At 43.3% G+C, this 27,148-nt stretch overlaps 1 protein-coding gene across 2 annotated transcripts in view; it reads left to right on the top strand.

The window, feature by feature from the left end:
* Positions 1-27,148, top strand: part of UNC5C (unc-5 netrin receptor C) — a 260,373-nt gene that overhangs the window by 223,868 nt on the left and 9,357 nt on the right. The window contains exons 8-13 of one of the 2 annotated variants that reach the window (XM_086611278.1): positions 8,671-8,727; positions 10,200-10,391; positions 11,651-11,995; positions 14,823-14,910; positions 23,967-24,135; positions 26,275-26,508. In XM_086611278.1, coding sequence (XP_086467404.1) covers positions 8,671-8,727; positions 10,200-10,391; positions 11,651-11,995; positions 14,823-14,910; positions 23,967-24,135; positions 26,275-26,508 — 1,085 coding nt within the window. The remainder of the gene's footprint in view (positions 1-8,670; positions 8,728-10,199; positions 10,392-11,650; positions 11,996-14,822; positions 14,911-23,966; positions 24,136-26,274; positions 26,509-27,148) is intronic. The other variant, XM_086611279.1, reaches the window with a different exon arrangement.

Here is a 27,148-nt window from a genome sequence, read left to right as displayed (position 1 = left end):
TGATTTAAAATGAAAACGTAGTGGCAATCTTAATTATAGCATATCATAAACTCTTGTTGAAGGACAGAACAAGAGAGACTCCCCATTTAACCTGCCTGCTCAGGAAAGATCTGAGATAATACTCAAGTAAATAAGCAGTCACGAAACCTCAAGCTCCCTGTTTATTAGCCCACTCTGAACATGCCAATAATTAGTCCTTTAGAAGGAAAATAAATTACTGTGCATTATCTCTGGGATGCCTGATACCATATCTGACCTTCAGCATCATTACTGCAGACATGAAGGTCTTTAGAATAGCAAATACAGGAAGAAACTGGATACATTCAGTCTGAGAGTTTTTTGCTGCTTCAGGGACTATGTTTCTTGTTGTTGTTTTTTTAATTTTTAAACACCACAAATAAGGTATAAGATACCACATTTTTCTTTATGTGCTAGAGTTCCTGGGAAATAGCAGGGGAGAGAAACAATTAACAGCAATTACAATTCAAAGGTTGTTAATATTTCTCTTGTGGTAAATCTACATTAGCAACATGTTAAGTGAACGTGAAGCCTTACTAAAGAGTCAGAATATGGGCTTTACTCTAAGGTTGCTCTTGTACCATTACGTCTGCCCCCCTTGTAGAAAAGGAAATACTGGAAGTTTGTGCAGTCACAGTCTCTGGATGATGGGACCTGCACGATACTCTAGGATGTCAAAATAGTTCCTAAATTCCTTCTCCTAACATGAGAATATGTGACTGCTTGTCCGTCATAGGGACTACATGGAAAACTATAGCATTGCTATGCATCAGAGTTAACATTTTGAAAGCTCTTGAAAGTCTTTTTTGAAAGTTTCTTTTGAAAGCCTTGAGCCTTCGTACATTGTATTGATCATCTAGAATTTCCTTTAAAAATAATGAAGAAATTCAGCAAGCTGGTGATAGCTGTAGGATTGCTGAGAGGTAATGGTGAACTAGGTAATGCAAAAGGAGGACTAAGATGGAAACAGGACTAGTAATGCCAGGTCACTGCTACAGTCACAGCTCTGCAAACGCTGCAAGGGCATGTGCCTTTTTCCTCTTTGTCTCAAAAATGTATCTTTGTAGTGGAATTCAGAATTTAAAATTGCTGGATGTTTTTTCTAAGGAGCACAATTACAGAATTTGAATTTGGGCTGTCTTTGTATTGAGAATGGCATTTTACAGGAAAAAGGAAAGAAGCTGAATTTCTAGAACTTGGAATTTAGAAACAGCAGTATATACTATTTTTTTTTTACCCATTGAGATCCACTGAACTCAAAAATCAGAAAAAAAAAAACCAAAACCCCAAATAAAAATAAAAAGGGTTCTTCACATGATTTGACTCAAACTTTTCAGGATTATTTCAGAGACTGAGACTGATTATAGAAAATTTCAGCCAAACTCAAAGCTTTTAAAGAAAATTTTGAGCCACTGAAGCTGGGGAAAGCGGAAGATAACTGAGTTAATGATGAAAAAACCCCCATCATGGGAATTAAGAACAGAGCAATTGGGTGGGTGTTGTATGGGAAAAATGACCAGCTTGCTGGTTTTGAGTTACTAGATATTGGAACTCATCTAATGTGTATGTATCACAGAGAAACAAAGGGTTGTTCCAGTAAACTCTCATGTCACGATGTGTGCACCACATACCAACTTTAAATCACCTAAAAACTGCTTCCTTCACATTTTAGGCATCTGCATGTGAGAATTAGTCTCTGTTCATCTGTCCATCATAGCTCTGTGGTTCAGAGCCTGTTGCCAGCAAGAGCTTGTTTCTACTTCAGTGTTGCTACACTGGATAAAACCATCAAAGTAGAAAAAGAAAGGCAGGAAGTTGAATGAGTGCCCTCTGCTTTTCTTATATGCAATTTAAGGGCACTGGCTTTGGAGCCACAAGGAGGGAAAGTGCTGTTACAATACATTGTGCTCAACCTGTTGAGTTCATCGCAACAGGATGTTATTGTGACGTGTCGTGTGGCTAGGCTTTCAAAAGGGCCACGTAATTACGTGACCTTAGCTCCTTTTGAAACTGCTACACAGAGGGTAAAGTAAAGAGCGTTTATAGATTAGAAGCATGTGGTGTCAGATTAAAATGTGATGCATTAAGGAAAGAAGCAGTTATGGCGTGCCTTATGCAATCTTCACTTTATTAAATGAAAGTGCATGTCTCTGGCTCTCACTGACCTTGATACAGTCTCAAAATAAGTATCATTAACTGTGACCTCAGCAGCTAATGGTGTAAAGCAATTTCTTTGCAGGATAATTGTCAATATTTTTGAAAATACGACCCAAACTGTATAAGCCCTAGTAAATAAGTGCCCAGAAAGATCACCTTCAGCTACTCCACCATCTTACGTATTTACTTGCTGTGAAGAGAGAAATTAACTGGGGAAAATACAAATGGAAAACCGGGGATTTTTCTTTCTGTCTTAGGCGAAGATTTTATTTTCTGCAAGTAAAAGAGCAAAATATTTTCATAAGCTGATCAATTCACTCTTAAATTGGTATCCATTAATACAAATTCAGCATGACTAGAAAGCTGGTAAAATCTATTAAGGACCAAAAAAGGGAGCCGGTCACAAAATTCTCTCTGTATGAAGCCGTGACCTAGTGTTTTATACCATGGGGACAAAAGTTATCTTTAAAATATGCCAGTGTGCAGGCCAAGGCAATGTATTCCCTGGGCTTTCTAGGTAAAACCAGGATGCCCACAGTCATGATACTGAGTTCCCAGGCCGAGCACCATATGTGTTATATATGCCCATGAGTATGCTGAGGCGTAGATTCTTCCCCAGCAGAAAGAAAGAGAGCTTAGAAAAGTTATTTGGGTGACTATTTTGTGTCACTGTTTAATTTCAGTCTCGAGGGAGTCAATGCCATAATCTCTGCACCATTATCTTTCATAGGTCTGAGATTCTTCATTCCCAAATGCTTCGTTTGCCCCAAACTTGGCAGAAGGTTTGTCTGCTCCTCCCAAGGCAGATTGCAAGAGATGAATTCATGCTATAAAAAAAGTCTACCTGTCTGTTTGTCAAAGATAACCCCCTAAGGCAGGTGATCCCACACTTGCAGATAACACTGAAGGCCATTCAGCCTCAGAGACCCACCGTTGAGTCTCCCCTGGCCTCTGGCGCAAATGTGTTTCCAGAAGGTCAGAGCAAGTCATGTGGAACCACAATGCTCAGGCTCAACTTCCAGCCTTTGAGCATCATCTGCCTTCACTAACTGCACCAAACTAATTAAATGAGCTTCAAAATCTATTTAGTTAAATGGTCACAATTCCCCAGACCAGTGCAAGTGTGACTGATGCTGAAATTCAGTTAAACTAAATGGATAAAAAGCCTGCTGAAGCTTTTCTATGGACCACCCTTGGACTGGTTTATCTTTCCAGTACAACTTGACGGTTTATCTTTCCAGTACAACTTGACGTATTCACCCTTCTTCACTTTTCCCAGTTCGTTACATCATTATAAAGGTGCTTAAATTGCTCTTCACATGCTTTGTAGAAAGAGAATAGGCAATGCCTACGTAATGCACCTTTATAATGATACATCTGCGTTTGTACTAAGGATTTGTGCCAGTGCAATTACGTTAGTTAAAAAAAGCCCACCTTTAACACTTAATAGAAGCACTTCCACAGGGACAAAAAAAAGTATTTGCAAGCCTAAAGTGGAACATAAAGTAGAATGCATGGAGAAACATCAACTTAATTAAAGGCTTTTTAATGAATGCATTTACTGTGCAATTACAGTGGTGCAATTTCTGTGCGTTATCTCAAGCCTCCCACTGATTCTCCAGGTATGACATAGGGTGAGGTACTTGTAAAATGAGAGAAATAAATATCCACTTTTGATAAGCCTTTGAGAGCCTCAAACAGAAGGGACTATGCAAGCGTAAAGTGATTTTTACTATTTTACTTATCCAGCAGTAAGTTATACAACAAAACATCAAAAGCCCTTTTGAAAATGTACATTTCCCAACAAGCTGTAGGAAGAAGCTTAAATTACTTTTCTCAAAGCAAGTAGCTCACTTCTGAAACCAGCTGCTCCGAGTGTGAGTCAGCAGTCTCAGCAGCCTTCTCAGAGTCAAACTCATCAGCACCTCTCTAAATTCACCCTCGTTAAAAATTTTGATAATCGTGTAGAAGTCCCTCAGGTACTTGCCAAGTAGCACTGTTGATACAAGGAGGAAAAAAGAAAAAAAGCCTACAAGAAAAAGGTCTCTTTTCACTGCAGTTACTTTGAAGAGAGGAGGGAAGTCATTCTTCATTATTTCAGTTACTAATCCCAGCAGGTTTGCATCATTATCTCGTGAAAATGTCCTTTCTCATTGTTTGAAGGCATAGTCGGAGGGACCAGTGTGAAAGCTAACTTTCTAAAGCAATATCTGTGCTCTTGTGCTGGGATCACAACCCTACCTCCTGCCCAGCCACCACCACCAGCACATGGCTGCAAGCCTTCCCCTCACCCCAGCCGCCACAATGCCCACCTCCTTTTGGAAGAGCGCTTTCATGGCAAAGGAGTAATTTTATTCTAAAAAGTCCTGCCCAAATGGCAGAAGGTGTCTGGTGTTGCCGTGTTTGTTTGAGTGATCTCAGACAAATGTGCCTAATTTGCAAGTGCAAATGGAGCTGGGATTTGCCAGCTTGGCTGAGACGCTGAAAGTCAACCCAAGGTAAGGTCTCTGCTAGCTTCAGCCAGGGAAGCCTGCCCACATACTGTGAGCAGACAGGGTTGTATGTCCACTGCAGCATGGCTTGTGTAGTGCCATCACCTCGACAAGGACTTTACATCCAGCATGAGTGACCACTTATCCATCTACAGTCAAGCTGGTCAGCTGTGACTCTTTTTCCCTTAGCGAAAAATTGGCATGCCCATGACTCAAATGCATGGCATCTCACTCAGCAGCCCTAAACCCTTCCACCTTGGCCATGCCTTCCTTCTATGTAAAAAACACGTTTTTCAGGCTGAAAATGTATCCTTGAAGACAGTTGTGCAAGCCAGGCTGTGTTTGCACAGAAACAATTGGGTGGTGTTGGGTGCTTGATTCAGTTCACAGTGCGCATGGGACAATAAAATCAAACTCACTTTAGTAAGCATGTTGGTTTGCGAGGCTGGTGGAAGCAGCAAGCGGTATCCTTGCCTCATCCTCCCATTTTAACAGGCGTGCCTTTGAATTCTGTGGAAGAAATGGGTCTCGCCCTTACATAGCTGCAGGGATGCTCTCTCCGTGGTTATCCGTGAGAGGATCTATGCAAACTTGTAAGACGCCAATAAGAACTGGTGACAAACAGGGTCTATGAAGAGGTTGCAATGAGGTAAATTTCTTTTAGAGTATTTGAGGACCACACCTGTTTACTTTTCTAAAAAGACTTGAATTTGGATTTCCATTTTCCTGGGAGGAGAGGATGCTGTCAGTAATATCACAACTAATCCAGTCCTGTGTGCCCATAGAGTGGCGGTTGCTAGATCATGTCAGACGTGGCAGGAATGACACACAAACTTGAATGCAAAGCTTGCCTTGAAACGCAACGTAAGGAGAGAGGAATAGCCTTTCCAGCTCTGTGCGGTGAGCTTGAGCTCCATGGGTGATGCAGAGCCGAGGACGTGTGCTGCCCCGTGCCCGCTGCCCCGAGAACATGCTGGGGTACATGAAGTGCAGGGAGACATCCTCAGCTTTCCCGGTGGATTCGAGTACGAGTCAAAAAGGCGTTCGGAGGTGCAGCCAGTTTGAACTGCACCTTTTCCTTGGGCCTCGTATTTCCTGCTGGCTGCTTCTTGGTCTCCAGAGACATCTTGCCAAAGGAAATATTGGGCATAAGGCTATAGCTGAAATTTAGGTTGACTAAATATGGGCCTCGGCATTCGTCTAGGGAGTAAGTAGGGAGTAACTAGAGTACTGTAAATTCATGCCCAGACTTGCTGAGCACTCACTCAAGTGCTCAGAAGTTGCTTGTCTGACTTTTTATGGCCGATACCTGAAGTATACTAGTAGAAGTAGGAAGCAGTTACTATGAAAGATTGAGTATGCGTGTTAAGAGTACACATAGGTGAACTTGGCTCGAAAAAAAAACCACAAATAAATTAAGGGAAGAACATACTATTTCTAAAAGCAATTATAAGGCTGGAATTATTGCCGTGAAATGAAGTTTTAAATAGATATTATGGGCAATACAGTGTTCTATGATGCCTCAGAAAAAACATCGTCATCAAAAAGCAGCTCCTCTTGCTCTGCTGTGGTGGGTTGACCCTGGATGGATGCCAGGTGCCCACGAAGCCACTCTGTCACTCCCCCTCCCTCAGCTGGACTGGGGAGAGAAAATATAACTAAAAGCTCATGGGTGGAGATAAGGACAGGGAGGGATCACTCACTAATTACTGTCACAGGCAAAACAGACTCAATTGAAGAAAATTAATGTAATTTATTACCAATCAAATCAGAGAAGAGTAATGAGAAATAAAACCAAATCTTATAACACCTTCCCCCTAGCCCTCTCTTCTTTCCAGGCTTAACTTTACTCCCGATTTCTCTACCTCCTCCCCTTCTCAGTGGCGCAGAGGAATGGGGAGTGGGGGTTGCAGTCAGTTCATCACACGCTGTTTCCGCTGCTCCTTCATCCTCAGGGGGACGACTCCTCACACTCTTCCCCTGCTCCAGTGCGGGGTCCCTCCCATGGGAGACGATCTTCCACAAACTTCCCCAAAGTGAGTCTTTCCCACGGGCTGCAGTTCTTCATGAAATGCTCCAGTGTGGGTCCCTTCCATGAGGTGCAGTCCTTCAGGAACAGACTGCTCCAAGGTGGGTTCCCCACAGGGCTACAGATCCTGCCAGAAGCCTCCTCCTGCACAGGCTTCCTACATGGTCACAGCCTCCTTCAGGTGCATCCAGCAGCTCCAGCATAGGGTCCTCCATGGGCTGCAGGTGGATCTCTGCTCCACTGTTAACCTCCGTGGGTGCAGAAGGACAGCCTGCCTCACCATGGTCTTCACCATGGGCCATAGGGAAATCTCTGCTCCAACACCTGGAACACCTTTTCCTTCTCCTTTTTCACTGAACTTTGGTGTCTACAGAGTTGTTTCTCTCACATATTCTCACTCCTCTCTCTGCCGCAATTGTCCTTGAACAGTTTTTTTCCCCCTTCTTAAATATGTTGTCACAGGGGCTCAGCCTTGGCCAGTGGTTCCATCTTGGAGATGGCTGGCATTGGTTCTGTTGGACATAGGGAAAGCTTCTAGCAGCTTCTCACAGAAGTTGCCCCTAGAGCCTCCCTGCTACCAAAACCTTACCATGCAAACCCAATACATCTGGTATTTCAGTTAAGGAAGCATTTGCATGGTGGTTGACGACTGGAAACTTCGAGGGGGAGATATGTCTATACCTGCAATTGGGATGAATTGGTATCTTCATTAGCAAGCAGCACAGCCAAGCAGGAAGAGCTATGGAAAGCACAACAGATGCTGAGCACCCAAACTCAGCATTTCTGGGAGCTGGGGATTATTGTTTCGATCAGCTTGTAACATGGTCCTGTGCCTTAGCCGCACGCCAGGAACACATTTGCCAGTTTCATTTCATCTGCAGGGAGTCCCTGGCTGTGCAAGCTCCTCGCAGTGCCGTCCAAGGAGAGGAGGTGAAATTCCCTTTAAAAGCGCTGGAAGGGAAGGTGATGGAGGAGAGGCACCTTCTGTCTCACACCAACTCTAATCCCATCCCTGACAGCGACTCCTCTGCTTACTTTGGGTTTGTCATTCGCCTTCCAGCAGGATGGGGCTTGGAGCATTTCACTCATTTCCTGTATGGGTGGAGAGCAGCTGGGAGGTGCTTAGCGAGTTCAGAGGATTCATGTGCAAACTAAGCAGCTCCAGCACACCATGCTGCAGGAGCTGCAGAAGGAAAAGACAAAGGAAATGGACTCTCTTCTTTATCCGTTCCGAAATATAGCTGTAAATTGTGTTATGATTTTGTCGATATATGGTGCTTGCAAAGATTTCAAATAAATAACATTATGACCTCGGGGCCCTTATTGATTTTGTAATAATTTTGAAGAGAAGCCACTCAGTCTCCCCTTTGCAGACAAATTCTTTGCTCCCTGAGGAATTCCTATTGAACACATATTAAAGACAGGATAAAATAGTTCCAGGGAAATGCAGAGAGAGGGCTTTGTGTGGGGACTCTGCTCAGCGATTGGGTATTTAACCTCTGACCGGTGACGACAGGTCTCCTTTAGCTCTATTAGATCAACAGCAAGCTACTATAATTAAATAAAAAAACTGTTTAGAGCCTCACCGAACATGTCCTGGGAGTTAAAGCATATGGCAGGGATAGGGAAAAAAGACTTTTCCATATGCTAATGACCCTTGATGTCTGAAATAAATTAGATCCATTAGAGTTTATGCTCAATAAAAGAAAGACTTTAAGCACTCCAAAGTTAGTGACTCGAGACCGATTTTGGCTTAGAAATTCAATCTGCCTGCTTATTAATTCTTAGTAAAGCTCTGGAGGAGACAGGGGATGCAAAATCATAATTCTATGCTGTATCTGAATTTTAAAGTGCCATCAGTTTCTTTTCCTTCTTTTTTTTTTTAATTAAACCATTTTTCATGCTTTCCTTTTTTTTGTTCTTCTCATTAATTTGATTTTGTTCCCATTTTTGTTTAATTTCTTTCTTTTTAAGGTTTCATTTATCCTATTTCAACTGAACAGAGAACCCAGAATGAATATGGATTTTCTTGTAAGTTTAATATTTAATTTAATGTTCCTGGATGCTAATTTGATGCTGTTCCTTGGGTCAAGCTTCCCTGTTACACCAGCTCTGTGTGACGAGGCAAAGAGGGACCTATTCGGCAGAGTGAGTGGCATGCTGCTCGCTTGACAGCAGTCACAGTGTTCCGCTGTCAGCGGGTTGACACAGATTGATAACAGCCCTTACGCGTGAGGAATATGGGAGAAGATGCTGCCTCAGAGACAGAAACTGGGGAGAATGAACCCTCTTCTCATTAAAATTTCCTTAGCAAACGGAAGAAATGTGGTGGAGGGGTAACTTTTCTTTCAGCTGGAACTCGGAGATCTGCTTCCTGAAGTGCTGAGGAAAAAAAAAAAGTGATGTTTCAAGGCTGGTACGTTGAAGGTCTGATAGCTAGGAGCTTACAGAGATTGATCTGTCCCTTTCAACATCTGCCAGCTCTCACCTCTGCACTGGAGGGCAGCCTGGCTTAAGTGGCTAGAAGGCAGGGAGCAAAAAAAGAAAATGAAAATTATTTCACGTTTTTCAAAGTAACAAAAATGAGGTATTAAAAAAGTCTGATTTGTTTTTGCAGTTTCTTTTTTCATTACGCTGTCTCTAAAACTGGCACTCTTCACTGTGTAGAAACGCATCAAATTTTGGTCATATATTCAGACCTTTTGGAAAAAAAAGTCTAGTGGATAATGATGCTAGAGATTAGCCTGGAATTAGTGCCAAAGATACCGTATAAGCAGCTAGTAGAAATATCATAGCCATTTTCTCACAAGACAGCTCTAATAAATCTGGGTTCCTTTTTGTAAATTACCACATTATTTCTTGTGCTTGCTTCGGCTTTTATCTAAATATGGGTGTGTTAATGCCAGTGATGAGAATTCAGTGTTTGATTCTCTGCTTTACTAGATTGTTTTTTTTTTAAAAGGAAATAGATGGAAGGGAAAAATGGCTTGACACATTATAGTTCAAAAAAAGCAAACTCAAAGATACATCCTGATATTCTAGGTATTCCATAGCAAGCTGACTTTTTGAGGTTTGGGTGTTTGTTTTGGTTTTTGTTTTAATATAAGGCTTCTGAAGTTTAAAAGCCCACAACATTTTTTTTGTTATCAGATGAACCACTAAATAGCAATATTAGGACACTATGTCACTAAGACATACTATTTTGTTTCATAGGGTGAATTTAAGACTAAGTCTATAACGTGTTATGCTTAGTAGTTCACAGCCTGGGTACTAGATAGATGAACAAGTAGGGAAAGAGTTAGAACATAAGTTAGAGAGAAATCAAAGATCGTTTTCCATCAAAAGGGCATAGACTTATTATATAGCTTTGGAAATGGATTTTGAATTAACCTATAAAAAAGGTAGTAAATATCTGCAGGAAATGAGAATAATAAGAATGTGTTTTCTCGAAAGTCCCTGTGAGGAGCACATTTCTTCAAGGTTCCTGGCCTCTCTCCCTCTAGCTGCTCCTGACTCGGATGATGTTGCTCTCTATGTCGGGATCGTCATAGCCGTGATCGTGTGCCTGGCTATTTCCGTCGTTGTGGCCCTGTTTGTCTACCGCAAGAACCACCGTGACTTTGAGTCTGATATTATCGACTCCTCAGCGCTAAATGGAGGATTTCAGCCTGTTAACATCAAGGCTGCAAGGCAAGGTTAGTTGTCATTTCACTCCATGTTGACCAATTCAGGGAGATGCTATAAGGTTACGGTCTCTTGGGCTGCATGAATGATATTCACTGGATGCTTGTTGGCACTTCATAAAAGGAAGAAAGATTATATCCATTGGTTTCTGATGGCCAAGTGCTCAAAACCCACGTTGGCGTTTTTCAGATGTGCTCAAGAGCATAAAGCAGAGGAATTAAACTTCTGAAGAGGGAGCGTGAATGCGAGAGTGAAACACAGAGACGTTTATGGAAATACAGGTCCAGCTCAAATTTAAATCAAAGGCAAAGCTCTGTCAGAAACAACGGAGGCAGGATTCATCACAGGGATGATATTACAGTACAGTAATTCCATCACGTCTTCCTCCCCTTTGTTTCACTAATAGCCTGTTTAACTGTGCCTTGTCTCCACAGGCATAAATAGTAGTTTTAGAAGTACTGTACTTTCAATAGACAATGTAGAAGAAGAAGTTGCAGTAGAACAACATTTAATAATGAGCATTTTTATCACTGGTGCATAACAGCTTGATTATTTTAATGCTTCATTCACCAGAAAAAAAAGGTTTAAGTTAGTGTGGGCTTTTTCAAGACTCATATTCAGACTGTAGCTCCTCTTTTTCCCCAATATGTGTGCAAAAAGAATAAATCAAAGTAAGAGTTAAGATGACAAGAGAGTTGTCACGTGAAAGATTAGCAGAAGTGTCATTTTCTTTGCTGGGGATACTTTTAAAACAAATCTCCAAAAAGTGTGATGCAGGTAGTAACCTTCACTGCGGGGAGTTGTGGGCACCGTGACTTCATAGGTTTGTTCTGTCTTTTATTTCAGGAATGCTGTCGTTAGGCCAATTAGATAAATTGGTTAATGATTCTCACTTAGCATTTAGGGAGCAGGTATTAGTAAAACTAAATCTACTGAGTATGGAAAACATCTTGCCCTGAAGCTAAGCATGTCATACTGGAAATCTGAGCGCAGCCTGGAAAAAGATTCTCAGTGAAAAATGCTTAGAGCAGAAATGTGCTGCAGTTTTTGTATGACAGTTAGATTCCGTAGCAGCTGGGGCAATACGAGCCCTGGGACCTTACTGGAGAAATGCATGGAAAAGGAGACCAAGGTCAATCTGCAAGGACTTTGCATATCTTAACCTTTGGTATGAAATGCAAAACGCAGAATGCAAACCCAAATCATTACACAGAAGAAAGTCACCAGAATAGAGAAGTAATACGGTTCTTCCTTCTCATTTCCGACGCAGATCTCCTGGCGGTACCACCAGACCTCACTTCTGCTGCAGCCATGTACAGGGGTCCTGTTTACGCCTTGCATGACGTCTCTGATAAAATCCCAATGACCAATTCTCCGATCTTGGACCCACTGCCCAACCTGAAAATCAAGGTCTATAACACCTCTGGTGCGGTCACTCCCCAGGATGACCTCTCTGACTTCTCCTCCAAGCTGTCTCCCCAGATTACACAGTCTCTGCTGGAGAATGAGACCCTGAATATGAAAAACCAGAGCCTTGCTCGGCAAACAGACCCATCGTGCACTGCATTTGGGACCTTCAACTCTTTAGGAGGTCACCTAGTAATTCCCAATTCAGGTAAGTGCTAGTAGCTGCGTTGGCTTGAAGGCTCAGTCGTTTTGTGTTTTGAAGTGGAGTTAGCTCACTTTTATGCAGGAAAAAGCAGGGTCAGCCCTGGAACACTGCCTTTTCTTTGTTCAGAACAAAGAGACATTTTTTTCCCCCCATTCAAGTCTACCACGGTACTTTTGAGTATTCTTTTCCCAAAGTCCTGGCTACATTTTTAACAGAATATTGCAGGGCTCTTAGCCACTTTCTGAGACATGCGAGGCTTCAGAGCTTCCCTGTGTGAAGTGAGATTCAGCATCCTTAACTTCTTCCTTTCATGCAGCTCTGGAAAAGGGTCTCCAAGCCAGAAAGCCTTGATCTTGTCATCACACATAAAACAGACAAATTAATTAAAAAACAAATCGGTTGTTCCACTTCCAATTCATTGCAGACTGTGTGCTATTGAAGTAGGACAGCAGAATACTAATTTTCGGAAGGCTTTTTTCCTGCACACATTCATACCCAAGGAAGAAAAGGCCCAAGAGCGTCTTTTCTATATTTCTCTCCTTATATGTATTGTTGACTTCTTTTACAGCTGGGAAAGAGGGGGACTGAGCAGCAAGTGCCTTTTGACGTAATTGCAAAGTGCTGCTCAGTTTTTCTCATATGGTATGAGACCAGGCTGCCAGGCCCCCTTCAAGCCACTCGGGCACTGGGAGGCAGTTTCAGAGCATCCAGGGAGCTCCTGGGCAGCCTTGGGAGAGCTCAGCTCTCAGCCAGACTTTTTAGGAGAGCCATACTGCTGTTTGGCTCCTAAATGAAGTGTTGATGTTCAAAGGGATTTCAGCACCTAGATGTTCCCATGGGTTTGGCTTGCTAATGAAGAGCAACCTTAACGTCTGCAGTGGGATGGAATCAAATGCATAAATTCAGGGGATGTTTAGGCTATACAGTGGTCAGGAGTTGCCCTGCCTGGTTTCTCTGGAGCTCTGAGTCCAGGTAGGACCACAGCACATGTGAAACCACAACTCACTGATGAGATAGCTCAAAGTCTCACAGCTTTTCTGCCTTCTTCCGTTACTTCTGGTGATCAGCTCTTGGCCATTTTCAAGCACAGTGCCCTGACCGAGGAGACAGCACCTACCCTTGTCTCTTGCTTCTTCGCTGGATCTTTTCTTGTTTGTTGAGGTTATGGAGAAAGCAAAACACCTAGGTGGCCCAAGACGTAGGTAGTTTGGTCCTTCCAGGACGCAGCCCTACACTGCCCAGGAAGCAGTGAAAAGTGGTCGGTGAACCCTCCTCTCTGAGCTACCATGAAACAGAGGGCTAAAATAGCTGTTAAATTTAAGAGCCTGAGTGAAGGCTGAACTACTTAAAGAAATCATTCTGGCTGCTGAGCAATGTTGAAAATGCATGTTATACAATCCTGGATTTCACATTTCTCTAAGTAGCAGCTGAAGGTAGATATTAATACTCAAGTTTCTTATGCCATGGTGGTGCACGTTGTCAGCAAAGTCTATTAGTCACATTTAATTCACATATATTAATATCAATTTGTAAAGAAAATAAATTGTTATTTATTGCTGTAGTTCCTTCAAAATGATTAAAATAAGTTTTATAAAATATATCAATCTGTCTACCACTACTGTGCATGCCTTCGTGCTGCTTCTAGATGTATGTATATCCTCCTAGTGATGTGATCAAAGCCCTTTGTCAGCACGACACCTGCCCCGTTACAGCTGAGAACATGCCCAGGTGAGGTTGCAACAGGCGTGTAAAGAAACAAGCATCGGAAGACATTCGTGGAAAATGCTTTCCTAGCTAATCCCTCCCCTTCAAAGCCAACACATGGTAGGGCACCAACATACAACCAAACCACATATGCTAAAGAGGAGAGACAGGGCATGCAAAGTTTCTGTAAAGCCTGTCTTGTGCATATGTATATATGTATATATGTAAATAATCTGCCTGTAGGTTTATTTTCAGCTATGTAGTAATAACTGTCTTAAGATCCTTGCCGCTGATTCCCAGCTAATCCACATCTGCAAAGCTGCCTGAGACGTGTCCAGCAGAGTGAAATTGCTGGCTCGTGTGCCGCGTTTGTCGTGTGACAGGACCCTCTGTTTTCTGGGGAGTCATTTGCTACGTTTCTGACACCGCAGTAAAGCGAGAACATATTTTGTAATCGAGTGTGCAGCTAATAGTCACTGAAAAGGGCACAGAGCATATTTGCCCACGTTTTTTTCAAGATTGGATACCTGAATTTTGAGCCACTCAGCAGGACTTGGCACACTCAAAATACCAAGAAGCCCTATTTTGTTTCCCTGGAGCCTAATTAGAAGCCGGGAGCATTAAAAGAGAGGATGCCAGTGGCAGAAGCCATCTTTCAGGAAACAACTAGTTCTTATTGCTTCCTGGGACAGCGCTGCACTGCCTTTCCTTCCTGATTTTAATTAAGTAAGAATTGCCTGGGGAGAGATGTCCCGTTACAGCTGTTGGAAGTTTTAGTCGGAGTTGTTCGTTTTTCCATCATTTTACAAGGTAAGCAGCAGCGTAACCATCTGTCTGCTCTTTAAATAAAATAAAATGGAGGGAAGAAAATCCTCTTCTCCGCTCCTGTATTTTGGTGCTGACACACAAGAGGAATAAGAGCAGACCAGCTGACTGCCGGAGATGCCAGGGTTGTGGTAAATACTTTTTCTCCCGAGTTGCTGAGGTCATTTAGAGTCTGCTGGCGATGTTAGGTGAAAATCTGGCATCACAGGCATCATCTTTCACCTCTCCTGTCACTCCCCTTCACAGACCTGCTTGCCTCCTTCTTCACCATTTTCTGTTTCGTGTCTCTTCTGTTCTGCAGGAGTGAGCTTGCTGATCCCAGCAGGGGCCGTTCCACAAGGGAGAGTCTATGAAATGTATGTGACAGTTCACAGGAAGGAGAACATGAGGTAAAAGCCTGCCTTTATTTGCTGGTGCGTTAACGGAGGGGAGAAACGTGGTAACTGAAGACCTGTGGTAATACGCTTACGCAAAGCCAACTGCCTTGAAGCTATGTGCTGACTTGGAGCTAAACGTGAACTAAGCCAAGGATAAGCTTTGCCACAAAACCAGCTCAGACGTTGGCTTTTCTAACCAAGAGTTGCATTCTGCCGCAAGCCCTTGGGCTGGTGGGGATGCTGAATCATAGCCAGAAGCAAGGAAAATGTGCCAGCATGAGTTTGGTGCAGCAGAGAAGGTGTGAGGTAATCTCTTAATAAAGACCTGTGCTGCAAAGGAGAAGGAGCGGAGGAGCAAGGTGACAAATGGACTCAGCAGAGGGACAGGTGCCTGAGCACCTGGCTTGGAAAATCTCCTCTCCTATCATAATGAAGGTGAATTTTTATTTTACCCTTCATGGGCTTGGCTAGTCCATGCAGTGAAGAGAATGGAGCCAAAGCTTTTGATGTCCTTCACCCCTCCTTGCTCCAAGGTAGAAGTAAACAAGTAGTTGTCCTGCTCAGCCCCAGGCACAGCATACCGAGGGCCACCCAGAGCCAATGTTGGGATGACCCCTGTTGTTCTCACCTGTTATCTGCATGTGTGGCCAAATCATATTCTAGATCTTAATGTCTACTTAGTGATCTGGCAGCCTTGGCATAAAAACAGAGTTTCCGAAAAGGCCAAGATACCGTTTGAAGATGTTTACGAAAACCTAATGAAGGGAAAGGTGGGATCTTAGTGGACTTACGCACAAAAACTGAATGGCAGATGTGAATCGAAGCAATCATTACACGGTACTTTGCCTCTTTCCCCTCCTCATAGCTAGATATGTTTTTGGCTCAGCCCCTTAATGGCTTTTATTATGCACTAAGCCACAGCTGTTTATACACTGCATGATATTGAACACTATTCTTTAGCTTGGTAGTCTTTCACCCATGCTAAAATAATCTGCTTAAAGAAAAAATAAGTAACCCATCACCACCCTTTTGCATGCATTATTCATGGCTTACTCTTTGAAAGTAGCTAATTGCAGCTGTAGAAAATGTGTCTCTGTTCATATCTAATATTGATTGTATTCCTATTACTTTTGGCTGTGCTTTAAAGACACTAACAAACAGCATTGAAAAAGACTCTTTACCACAGAAGGAAAAAAAATTGAAATCAGAGGGCATCCCCTGTTATTCAACGTGTCTCCAAATCTCCCTTTGTAGAACATCTAATTCTTCTCCAAAAAATTTATTTCATTCCTAGGAGGAGCTGCATGTGCAAGTATTTTCTTTCCAACCAGTTATGGAGGGAATCCCTGCCTCCTTACTCATGCAACTGTGGACAACCAATGTCAGATGGTAGTCTGATTTATTTTCCTCAAGGGTCATAAAGCCTCCTCTGCGTGCTTTGTGATAGCTGTTACTCAGCAGGTCACACAGGGGATAAAAGGATAGGTTAACCTGTATTGGAAAAAGCGTGCTTGGAGCTGTGCTCTGCCAAACTGAGCAAGTGTGCTGAGGTATGCCTGCAGAAGTGAATGGAAAAGTGTGAACCCTCACTTGCAATGAAGATTTTGAAAAGTGATTCCGTTCTCTAGGAGAGGAGCGAGCGGGCTGCCTTGGCCATGGGGCAGCAGGGCTCATCCCATCATGGTGGTAATCGCTACCTGGGTGCACAGACCCCAGCTGCTTGTTTGATTTATGGCAGTTTTTCAGCCTTTCTCCAGCCTGCTCATGCTCATGGAAGCTAACCACTTCTAGGACATTTAAAATGGAGTTCACCGGGTGTTGTCTAGATCATTCAGAACTGAGTATTCACTGAAAAGGGCTTAAACGCTGTAGGACTGCAACATTCTTCCCTGTTACTTGCTCCTTTTCCTCAGGTGCCCAGGAGTAGAAAGGGGTGGGTGGCACCCAGCACCCAGCTGTAATGGTCTCCTGCTGCAGGACTGTGTTACCAGACACTTCACTTGCTGTAGCAGAGCTGCAGCTTGGCCAAAGCCTCTTTTTCTCACTGCATGGGCCACAGATGTTCCTTCATGTAATTGGAGTCATATGGGTACCACAAGTTAGTGTGCAGCATAATTATTTTTTAAATCTGCTGCAGCACTCTTACAGCGCTCCAGCAGTGAGTGATGGTCCACAGTAAGGAGTAGCTGCAGACATTTGCTTTTGTGCCCACATGGTAACTGGAGTGTGTTCAATACACCCTGTGAAACCCTATATTTGTTTTCATGTGCACTGTGTAAATGTGTATGGGTTGAAAAGTCCTGTCGTGTATTGAAGTAGTTTGGAAGGGGTTGTATAGGAAACTATAAAATGGGTGTTATAATCAGAAATGAAGGCAGGCTCTTTTTCTTGATATACAACGACCATTGAGGTGAAAATGTGGTCCCCGTAGTGCTACCCTAAATAGAACCAGTGCAGCAACGGAGAGGCTCACCATCACAGCTTGCATATCTCCAGCAGCTTAAAATTTAGCTCACACGTTGTTTGTAGAAATATGAAACGACTTCTCAACAGTCAAGCTGAAACAGTAAATCTGTTATCCCTCAGAGTTCCGCAAATTCCTCTTTTCTTTTCCTTTCTTTGTTTTCCTAATACGTTTCCCCAGTTAGTCTCTGAAACCTGTAGTACAGAAATTTGTGAGACTTAACAACCCAGTAATATCACTCTTTGTGTTGCCTTGCAGATGGGTCAGGAGAGCTTTCCAAGACAATCTGGTTTTTCCCTTTCAGATCCATCAAAGCATGTGAGAGCAGGAGGGTCACTCTAAAAGCGTTATCCTTCTGCGGTGAATTGGGGTTCTGATGGCTTGCAACAAACACCGCTTGGAGGCAGCTGTTTTCTCTAAGCATGTCAGTGTGCTTGTGGCACAGTGGGTTTTCTCTTCTCCTAGACTAAAACTCCAGCAGTCTGGTTTTCCTGCTCCTGCGCTGCAAACTCATCCTTACTCTGCCTGTCTCTGGGGGCAGAATGGATGGCAAGCAGCTGCCAGGCTCTGATGTCTGGCTGGCGTGAGAGATTTCATGTTGACCTCAAGGAAAGGTCCATGTGCTTTATGAAGTAGCTACAGTGAGGAAAAGGATATCTATGTATCTATATGTGTTTATGTGTTTGTACACATGCATGTATGTGTGTGTGTATAGATATATCTCTCTGAAGAAATGACAAGCCTATGAGAATATTTTGCAACTCTCTGCAGGTTTCTCTCTTGAAGCTCATTGGCTTTTTCTGTACTGATCAGATGCTCTCTCTCTTAGCCTGGGGAAGTATCACTGACTTTGAGATTTGCAAGGAGGGGTGCCTTCTTGAGCTGTGGTTTCACCTATAAAATAAACACATTGCTGTGGCCAGTACCTGGCAAGAGCCTATTCCCGTGAGCATCTATAAGAGCCTAGGTCTTACACGATTAAGAATTAACTGGCATGAGTATAAACCTCCAGCCTTGTGGATTTTCTTGACTGCCTCGGGTTAAAAAACAAATGTAGCTGTGAGCTAAATTAGTGGAGCTGTGTGCTTCTTTTGGAAACATCTGGCACTGGTCAGTGCTAGACGGGGTCTGGGCCTTGATGGACCACTGGCTTGATCTTGTATGGCAGTTCCTGTGCTCCCGCGTGAACCCCTGCCGAGCTTGCACAGCTTTAGGTGGAGCTGCTCTTGCATACTCTAATCAGAGGCAAGAACTGCAGTAAATATGGCACAGTGAAGGACACTCCTGTATAATCCATCACACAGGAGATGAAGCAAACGAGAGCGGATGTCACCATGCCCACGAAATGTGACAACGCTGAAGAACAGAGCAAGCAGTGCTCCTGAAGATCTTGATGGAGGGCACACATAAATTGTGCAACTTCCAAATTAGCTACCTTAAAAGAGAGAACGGTCAGGTGGGTCTTGTCAGGATTTCGATCAGTGGCTTCACAGTGTATATATAGACTTTATATTAAAGTCACACAGCTGATCAATGAGTTTGATCCAAGGGAGCAATGTTGCCTTTTTCACCAGTAGACTCTAAGCTTAGTGGTGCAAAGTAAAAGTAATTGAAGTCTTCCATGTCTCATTTCTCCACCTTCTTTCTGTATCTCAGTTGCATAAATGAAATTGCTTTGCAACTCCAGAAGACAATTTCATGAAGTGTCAGTCATTATTATTGAAAAAATCAAAATAAAATAATGGAAAAAACCACAACAGATCATGAGCAAAAGGGGCGGAAAACTTTTCAGATCATTCTCCTTCTAAAGATAGGCTGACAGGAGAACCAGGGTCAGTCAAGAATATTAAGTTTGAAAATTAAGGAACACATATTAAAAATAAAGCCCCTGCAATGAGAGGAGAAATAAAATATCTTCCCTCTGACTTTTGGCTAAGCTGTGTGGAAGGGTTGCCATCTGTTGCTGTGAGTTTGCCATTCCTCTCTCCCTGCTCCGTCCTGTGCTTCCTGAGCTGCTGTGATTGCCTGTAACGTCTACATACAGTGCCAGGGAGCGCAACGTAGGTCCACTGAGGAGCAGAGATTTCTCTAGTTGTGCTCACATCTGCTGTCTGACAGCTACCTTAATGAATACGGTCTGGCTTATTACAGGGAGATAGTTTCGAATGAGTAATCCCATTAAAAACACAAATTTGATTGTGAAGGGACCAGATATAGTGGGTAAAAGTTTGTCTGCTTTTTAATGAAAGTTGACTTTTATCCCACAGTGCGAGATGGGACAACATCTAAAAATGTCTGAAGACCTTTCAGTTACTGTTAGTGCGTTTTAGTATCAGTGCTAAACAGAGGATTGGATTTTAGTTGCAGTCAGATCTTTGTAAAACAAAACCACCTCTTTTGCGTGCAGTGAAGTGACTTTGGAGACATACATCTGAAGGCCCAGTCTCATCTGATGAGTTGTCCCAAGACTGCTACAAGCCTAAAGTGAAGCACATGTGGGTGGGTTTTCTGGGGTCTGGGGTTCTTTTTTCAATAACAGCCTAAAAGTGGGTTCTGGCCCACAGTTTTGAAGATGTCTGCTCATAGGTCTTTTTGCTTTATCTGTATGCTCCCCTGTGTGTGTGTTTGTGCTGGATCTCCTGCGATCTATAACACAGAAATTGCAGTACTCGATCACAACAGGCGCTCGTTTACACCAAGATCCTGACTTTGCTGTTGCTGCATCACCTGTTCCAGGAGAAGGAAGAAAATTGCTCGTAATGGATGACTACACAATAACTTGTCTTCAGGGGAATTTGTTGTTTACTAATTCCATCAATTAGTGTTGGGTTTATGCCTTGAAGCAGAAAGATTAATATCTCTCGTATAATACATCTTGTCTACTGCATCTGTTTCTGTTCTCATTAGCTATAGTAAGGTGTAATCCTTTTGTTTTAAAATGGAAATTGGAAACAGTGAGAAATAAGAAAGGATCTGTCAAGAGGTTTTTTTTTCCTTTTTCCTGTCAGTTATCATAGGGTACCTCTCTGCTGCATGTGCCATTGCATGGTTTAGCCTCATTCCTTCGGGTTTCAGGTGTTTATTTCCGAGATCTCACTCCAGTCCCCAAACACCCAGCTACCTGCAGTCGCATTAGAGCTGGGTAGGAAAGGGAGTATCACCTCAGCGTGCTCTGACATGCCTTGTCCCACACAGCCCCAGAAATCAGATTTGCTTTTTGCCTCTGTGTCACGATACAAGTAGACGCCTGTTGCGTTGCAGTAAGCTCACCTGAGCTCTTTCTCACTTTTATTGCTTTCTTTGCTACTAAATAACTATGTTTGGAATTTGTTTTGCTCCAGCAGCCTGAGCTGCTGTACAATTAATAGGATTTTATTTCCTACTTGTATTTTTACCCTCTCTGGATCTTTTGCATGATTTTCTGGCTCTCATTGTTACTCGTAAAAATTCTTATTCATTGTTATCTGTAAATTTAATAATTGTGTTGCTATTTACATTGTCTTCCACATTGTGAGTAGAAATCCTGGCCTCTCAGTAGTCAGAGAGAGGTTTAGCATGGACTTCAGTAGAGCCGAGATTTCACATGTTCAGTGACACTGACCCCTGTTCCACACCACTGGAGAACTTCTCTGCAATATCTCAGTTTTTAAAAGCTTTATCTGCATGAAGTGGATGGTGGAGAGTCACTAGGACTGGCAGCGATCAGTAACTTTGGGGTGCTGGACTCGGATGCGTGCCTGGTTGGCAATTTGGGACTGCAACGTCAAGCACCCCCGCAACTGACCGGTTTTTTTTACTCTTCACTCATCAGGTTTTCCTGTATCATAAATACCCAAGTCAAGAGCATGCATATCTCATCCACTTGGCAATAAATCTCATAAGTCTGGTGACAAAGATGCTGTTTACCAAAGTTGGCAAAAAAAATACTAAGCTTTGCTATTTTTTGCATGTCGATTGTATGCCTGTATCCGCTTCCCATCTCACTTGCTGAGTGTGCAGTCTGGAGCATCGCCCGGCTTCGTGTTCTGCATCATCTTTTATACTTGTGCTAATCGGATATAAAAAGTTGCAGCACAGAATCGTACCCTCCATCGGAGTTCTGAAATTTAACAGCTAACAAAATTTTGTCACGGAGCAGTGACTAAACTTAATTTTACGTTGAGACAACTTTAGGCTGTATGATTTATCAGTACCGTACTATTTTAATGACCTTTTGGCTTTTTTTAACCGCATGCATCAGTGCTCGGATTCTTGTCAATTTTAACTCATTTTTCATCTAAAAGGCACTGTATGATTTTTTTTTTTTATGGCAATCATGATATATTCCTCCTATATTCTTTTTGACTGCTGGTTTTGTAATTCAGTCCAAAAAACTATGATAACTTGTATTTTTTTCCTACTTTCTTCATGGGTCAGTAGCCTGTTAGATGAAGTTAGGTTAACCAGATGATTAAGTCTATAGTTTGTTATATCTGTATTTTTCTAGACAAATATTGTAATTTTGAAAGATCTTTCTCATAAGCCATTATGTTTTTTTTTTTTAAAATTTCTTGAATTAGACTATAGGAGAGTGTTCAGATATCCATTACTGCACAAGGTAGGTGACCATTGAAAACCACCACCACATTGTGAGTGTTTTTTAAGCTTCTTGTTTCTTTTTATGAAAAAGAACCTGAAGTAAATGAGTCTGAAAATGAAGCAAGATTTTATTCAAAATCTCCCCAATGGTTTATTCAATTCAGTCTTGCAAGAGGGTGATCCCTAATCTTCTTAATCTGAATCCAGAGATCCCCACAATATGCAAGAGAAACTGGACTAGGTACTCTATTGCTAGTGTTTAATTTCTTTTATGTACTGTTTGTGAAGCTAAAATAACCAGCATAATACACGTAGCTGTCCAGATTGTTATATTTTACATCTTTTTTGAAAAGCAGCTATCGCAGCTGTTTGTTTCCAGTCCATGGCTTTTCAGAAACAATTGTTAAGTCATTTAGTAAACTCGTCAGTTAATTTCCACAGATGCATATCATCTGGATTTACTGATTTGCATAGATTTCAACTTTTCTATGCTGGACCTTTTTTTTCCCCTCAAATGTTACAAAAACCTCCCACAACATTTGTATCAAAAAGAGAGACTTTTCAAAAATGCCTTCTTCCCACTTTGAAAAAGGATCTCTCAAAAGTTTGTCTTTCATTTTCTGAGGGATTAATGAATTATTCAGGGAGAATTAAGGTGGGCAAAATTAGGAGGTGCCTGTGGACATATCTTTGCAGTAGCCAGAATAAGTGCAATAAATTGGATATCAAAACAGCTTCTGTCCTCCTCATTGAAAATTTTATCTAAGATTATGGCTACTTTTTTTTTTTTTGCTCTTTCTTTTAGTAGAGGCAAAGACTTGCAGAAATTAACAGTATTTAATGTTGTCTCAACTAATTCCATTATAAACCAATCTAAGTATAAATGCAAGTATTTATACATGGAACAAGGGGTTGAACTGTTAGCCGGAGTGGAGGCTGCATGGTCCCGTGGGCCGGTCTGGAGTTTAAGTGTAGATCACATCGAACACTTTTAGTGTCCCGTTTGGTTTCTGGATCATGAATTTGTCCTCTGTATTATTTCGAGAGGCAGTTGATGAGAGACATTCAGCTGTATTTGTCATACACCAGATGTCGGGATAGTTAAAGTCATTCATGCTTCCTCTGTTTTTAAGCTCCTCAGCAGTTGGTCTGGGATAGTTTACACATGCACACGCGTGCGCACACACACACGCACGCACTATCATTTACGAACCGCAGTATATGCAATGTGTCCTAAATATTTATTTGATTTCCCATATCACCCATTCCTAGTGACTGGCAGCAAGTGTGCTGGACAATACCCATGTTTTTAACTGAACAGCTCTGCGTTATCACTAGAAATCTCAGACTTTGCGAGTGTGTTTTGCTCTCTGCCCTATTCCTTACCATCCCTTCGCCCTTTCTCCCTCACCGCCAGTAACATCTGCACCCCACAGGCTTATTTGCAACAGCCATTCTGGTAGATCTGAATGTCTTTCAAGTAAAACGGAGTATTAGTGGATTTGGTGATGGGTCTGAACCCAAACTGCACGTCTCAGATGTGCTGTATACCACTTAGGAGATTTCAGATATGCTCATTAGTTAATTCTTTTCCTCTCTTCTTCAGTTATCCCTATCCAGGCAGTAAATGATTCTCACACGTGGTGTTTACAAAAGCCGCTGCTCATTTTTGTGTGCTACTAAACAACTGCCAAACGTGGCAGCGGCCACATTTCGGCAGTCGGTGCAATGAAGCCTCTGCATCATGGTCTGCGGGAGTCCTTCAGAGTGGAGGGTGCTCAGCAAGTGTGGTCTATAATTTGCTGCCATCTAAACCTGCATTTTAACAAATGAGTGATATTTAGGAAAAAAAAACCCACATCATTTTGGGATTTTAAAAACAACAAAACAACCACCCCCCCATCCAGTCTTTGCTTGAGCAGGCTTTTTATTTTAAGAGAAGAGTTTTTTATTTTTATATACCTGAACATACTTTTTGGCCGTTTTCAGCTCACTTAACGTCTCTATCTCTCTGCCTCCTTGCCAGGCCGCCTGTAGAAGACAGCCAAACCCTGCTGACGCCGGTGGTGAGCTGTGGCCCACCAGGAGCCCTGCTAACCCGCCCCGTCATTTTAACCATGCACCACTGCGCGGAACCGAACACGGAGGACTGGCAGATCCAGCTGAAGCACCAGGCTGCCCAGGGGCCGTGGGAGGTGAGGCTCCGGAGCTCCAGCCACTGCGTGCAGGGCTCTCTGCTTATCCTTCAGCTGCCTTTCTGAACCAGGGTGCCTGTATTCTGGGTTGGCCGTGTGAGGTGCATGGCTGCTGCAGGTGGGCAAGAGTGCACCAGGTATCTAAGCTGCCCAGTGCCTATACAGAGACACTGTCTCAGGGCAGTTTGGTGCTTCCTAGTTCTGACTATTTTCCATTAAATAGGCTTTATCACGGGATTTTGACACTTGAGCTTTCGGTGGTGGTAGGACGTTGTGCCAAAGTCACGGGGAGAGAAGGAAGAAAAAAGGCAAAATAAAAAACAATGGCTGAAAATAATTTCTGACTCAATTCTAGAAATAAGGAAATGTTTTTTGCATTTTGTTTGTTCCTGGTTTATAGCCTGTTTTCAAGGGAGTGAAAATAATGCAGCAAATTAACTGCCTCAGCATCAAGACATCAGCCAGCTTAATAAAATTTATAGGCCTTACTTTTCTTTTTCCTTCCTAACATGTTGGTGGAGCATCGTTTTGATTCAGTTCACACGGCCAGGACCCAACTCTGCACCCCATTAACTGGGGAGCTGAACAAGTATTGCTGGGCAGCGCAGGCTGGGTGGGAGCCTGGGGTGGTTCCTTGCCAGTAGTGCAGCAGGTGGATGCCCCAGGGCAGGGTGGCAGAAGGATCTTCCACCGTAACTGGAGCATAAAGTGATACTTTCAGCAAGGCTGGGCCATCCTGGCAGAGCCTTCCTCTTCAGCTCTGTGCTCCTAGGTACCTGCTGCCACCAGTTTGGTCTCACGTAATTGATTTGGCAAGGGCACCTTCTCATACTGGTAGGTTTAATGAGGGCAGGGTGGCTTTTGGGCTGACAGCAGCAAGAGAATTGTGTCCGGCACTGCCTTCTAAACACTCTTGCTTTTGTCCCCTGCCTGTGGCACCGGCTCTTCCTCACGCTGGGAGGGAACATGCAGCGAACGCGGGTCTGTCTGGCCAACTAATCTGCACCCCACCAGCCTGACTCTTGGCACCGCACATATGTTCCTTATTTGTGCCTGTGTGTTACTGGCACCTCTTCCTTTTCTCCTCCGTCCTCCTCCTGCCCTTGATGGAGCAGTTGCTCTGCCGGCCGTGTGCACGCTCTGGTGCCAGCGCAGCAGCCCCTTGCCTTCCAGAACGATTGTGGCACCCCGGCAAACATGGCCCGTCTGCCTTTCCTGAGAACAGGGCGCCCGAGCTGAATGCCAAATTTCACAGAGCCCACGCTGCTCAGCCGCCAGATGTGTACGTTGTGCTGCAGACCCGCAGGCAGCGGGGGCGAAACGGACGAGTTGTGCCGAGCATCGTGCGGCGCGTGGTGGCTTTGCAAGAGGCGGCCGTCATCCGCCGCTGCCTTTCCGCTTCTGCTCTCTCTCAAAGCCATTCAGAGCAGCTTGTCTCGCGTGCAGGATGTTACGTGCAGGGTTGAATGGAGAAATGAGCAGGAGAGCTGTTTTCCTTTACGCGCAGGGTGGGAAGGTTGTCTGCATCCTGGCTGTATGTCTTTTTTTTTTTCTTCACCCTGCAGTCTCGTCATGGAGGATTATTCCGATGAAGCAGCAGGTGATATTTCATGTAGATGTGGCATTTGGCCATTTTAGAGGTTACTCCTCTTCCTTGATTTTTTGTAACTCCTTGTTGTTGTGCTTAGGAAGCAAAGGGCAGTTATTTCTTCAACACATCTGCAACTACTGATGTTAAATCATGGTCACTGAATTATTACTTCTACAGTATCTTTTTCAATTAAGTATTAATGATATTTTCATTATTTGCCTAACTCTGCCCAGGGTTTTCAAAGCTGCTGCAGGGCCCAAAGTAAAGAGTTACAAGTCTTAGAGAGTGAAGACAGGAGGAGGGTTCTACCACCATCATCACCACCAGCATCCCCCTGGTGTGCCTGCACATTCCTGCGAGGTGGAATCATCCCCTCCCTGTGCCTGTGCAGCAAAAAAGCCAGAAGCAGGAATTTTAAATCTTGATTAATCTGAGGTGCAAAGAGCAAGGACTTTGTGCATCGTCCAGGCTCGAAAGGGGCATTGCTGTCTGAAAGGAGAGCAGCTCTCAGGGGTTGGGAGCTCTAACTTGGTCTCTTTCTCCCTTAGGATGTGGTGGTGGTCGGGGAGGAAAACTTCACCACTCCATGCTATATCCAGCTGGACCCAGAGGCCTGCCATATCCTGACAGAAACCCTCAGCACGTATGCCTTGGTGGGACAGTCAATCACCAAAGCAGCAGCCAAACGTCTCAAACTGGCCATCTTTGGACCACTGTCCTGCTCGTCGCTGGAGTACAGCATCCGGGTCTACTGCCTCGATGACACGCAGGATGCCCTTAAGGTGCTGTTGCTCTCTCGCTTGCTTTCCCTCTCCTTCTCCAGCTCTCACAGTACTGCCATCACAGTGGTGACTAGACACTCTGCTCCATGTATTCTGCTTCCTGAGTTATTTTTCCCATTAGAAGAGCAGCTTGACAACAAGCTGCTGTTTTACAGTTTAAACTCCACACGTTATAAATTGTCCATTGCGTAGGGATCTCACACTATTTTCCACCCACCAGTCTTTTTTCCTTTGTTTACCTGTATCATATCCTGAATCCTAAGATTTTTGCATTATTAAAAGGCCATAAGGTACACGGGGCTTCATTCGTTATTCATGTATTTTTAATGCTAAGTGCCAGCTCCCCAGAGATGGGGAAACATAAATGCTTCTTTGTAAATAGTTGATAATGATGAAAGAAGCTTCTGGGCTGTTAATCACTGCCTGCTTCCATACTGCTTTATTACACCTCTTCGCGCGCAGCTTTTTGTGTTGGGAATTTGCAACTAAAATAAACCAAAGCTGTTGCTGTCTCAAACTATATAACCTTATTCTCACTGCGTAATTCTGGCATGCACACAAACACACACTCACCACGTACAGATGAGCAGATAGATAACCATGCTTGCCATTTCTCCTTACAAATACCTGTATTTATACA

Source organism: Tauraco erythrolophus, chromosome 5 (genome assembly GCF_009769465.1).
Source record: "Tauraco erythrolophus isolate bTauEry1 chromosome 5, bTauEry1.pri, whole genome shotgun sequence".
Classification (NCBI taxonomy): domain Eukaryota; kingdom Metazoa; phylum Chordata; class Aves; order Musophagiformes; family Musophagidae; genus Tauraco; species Tauraco erythrolophus.
This window is presented reverse-complemented; position numbering and strand designations above follow the sequence as displayed.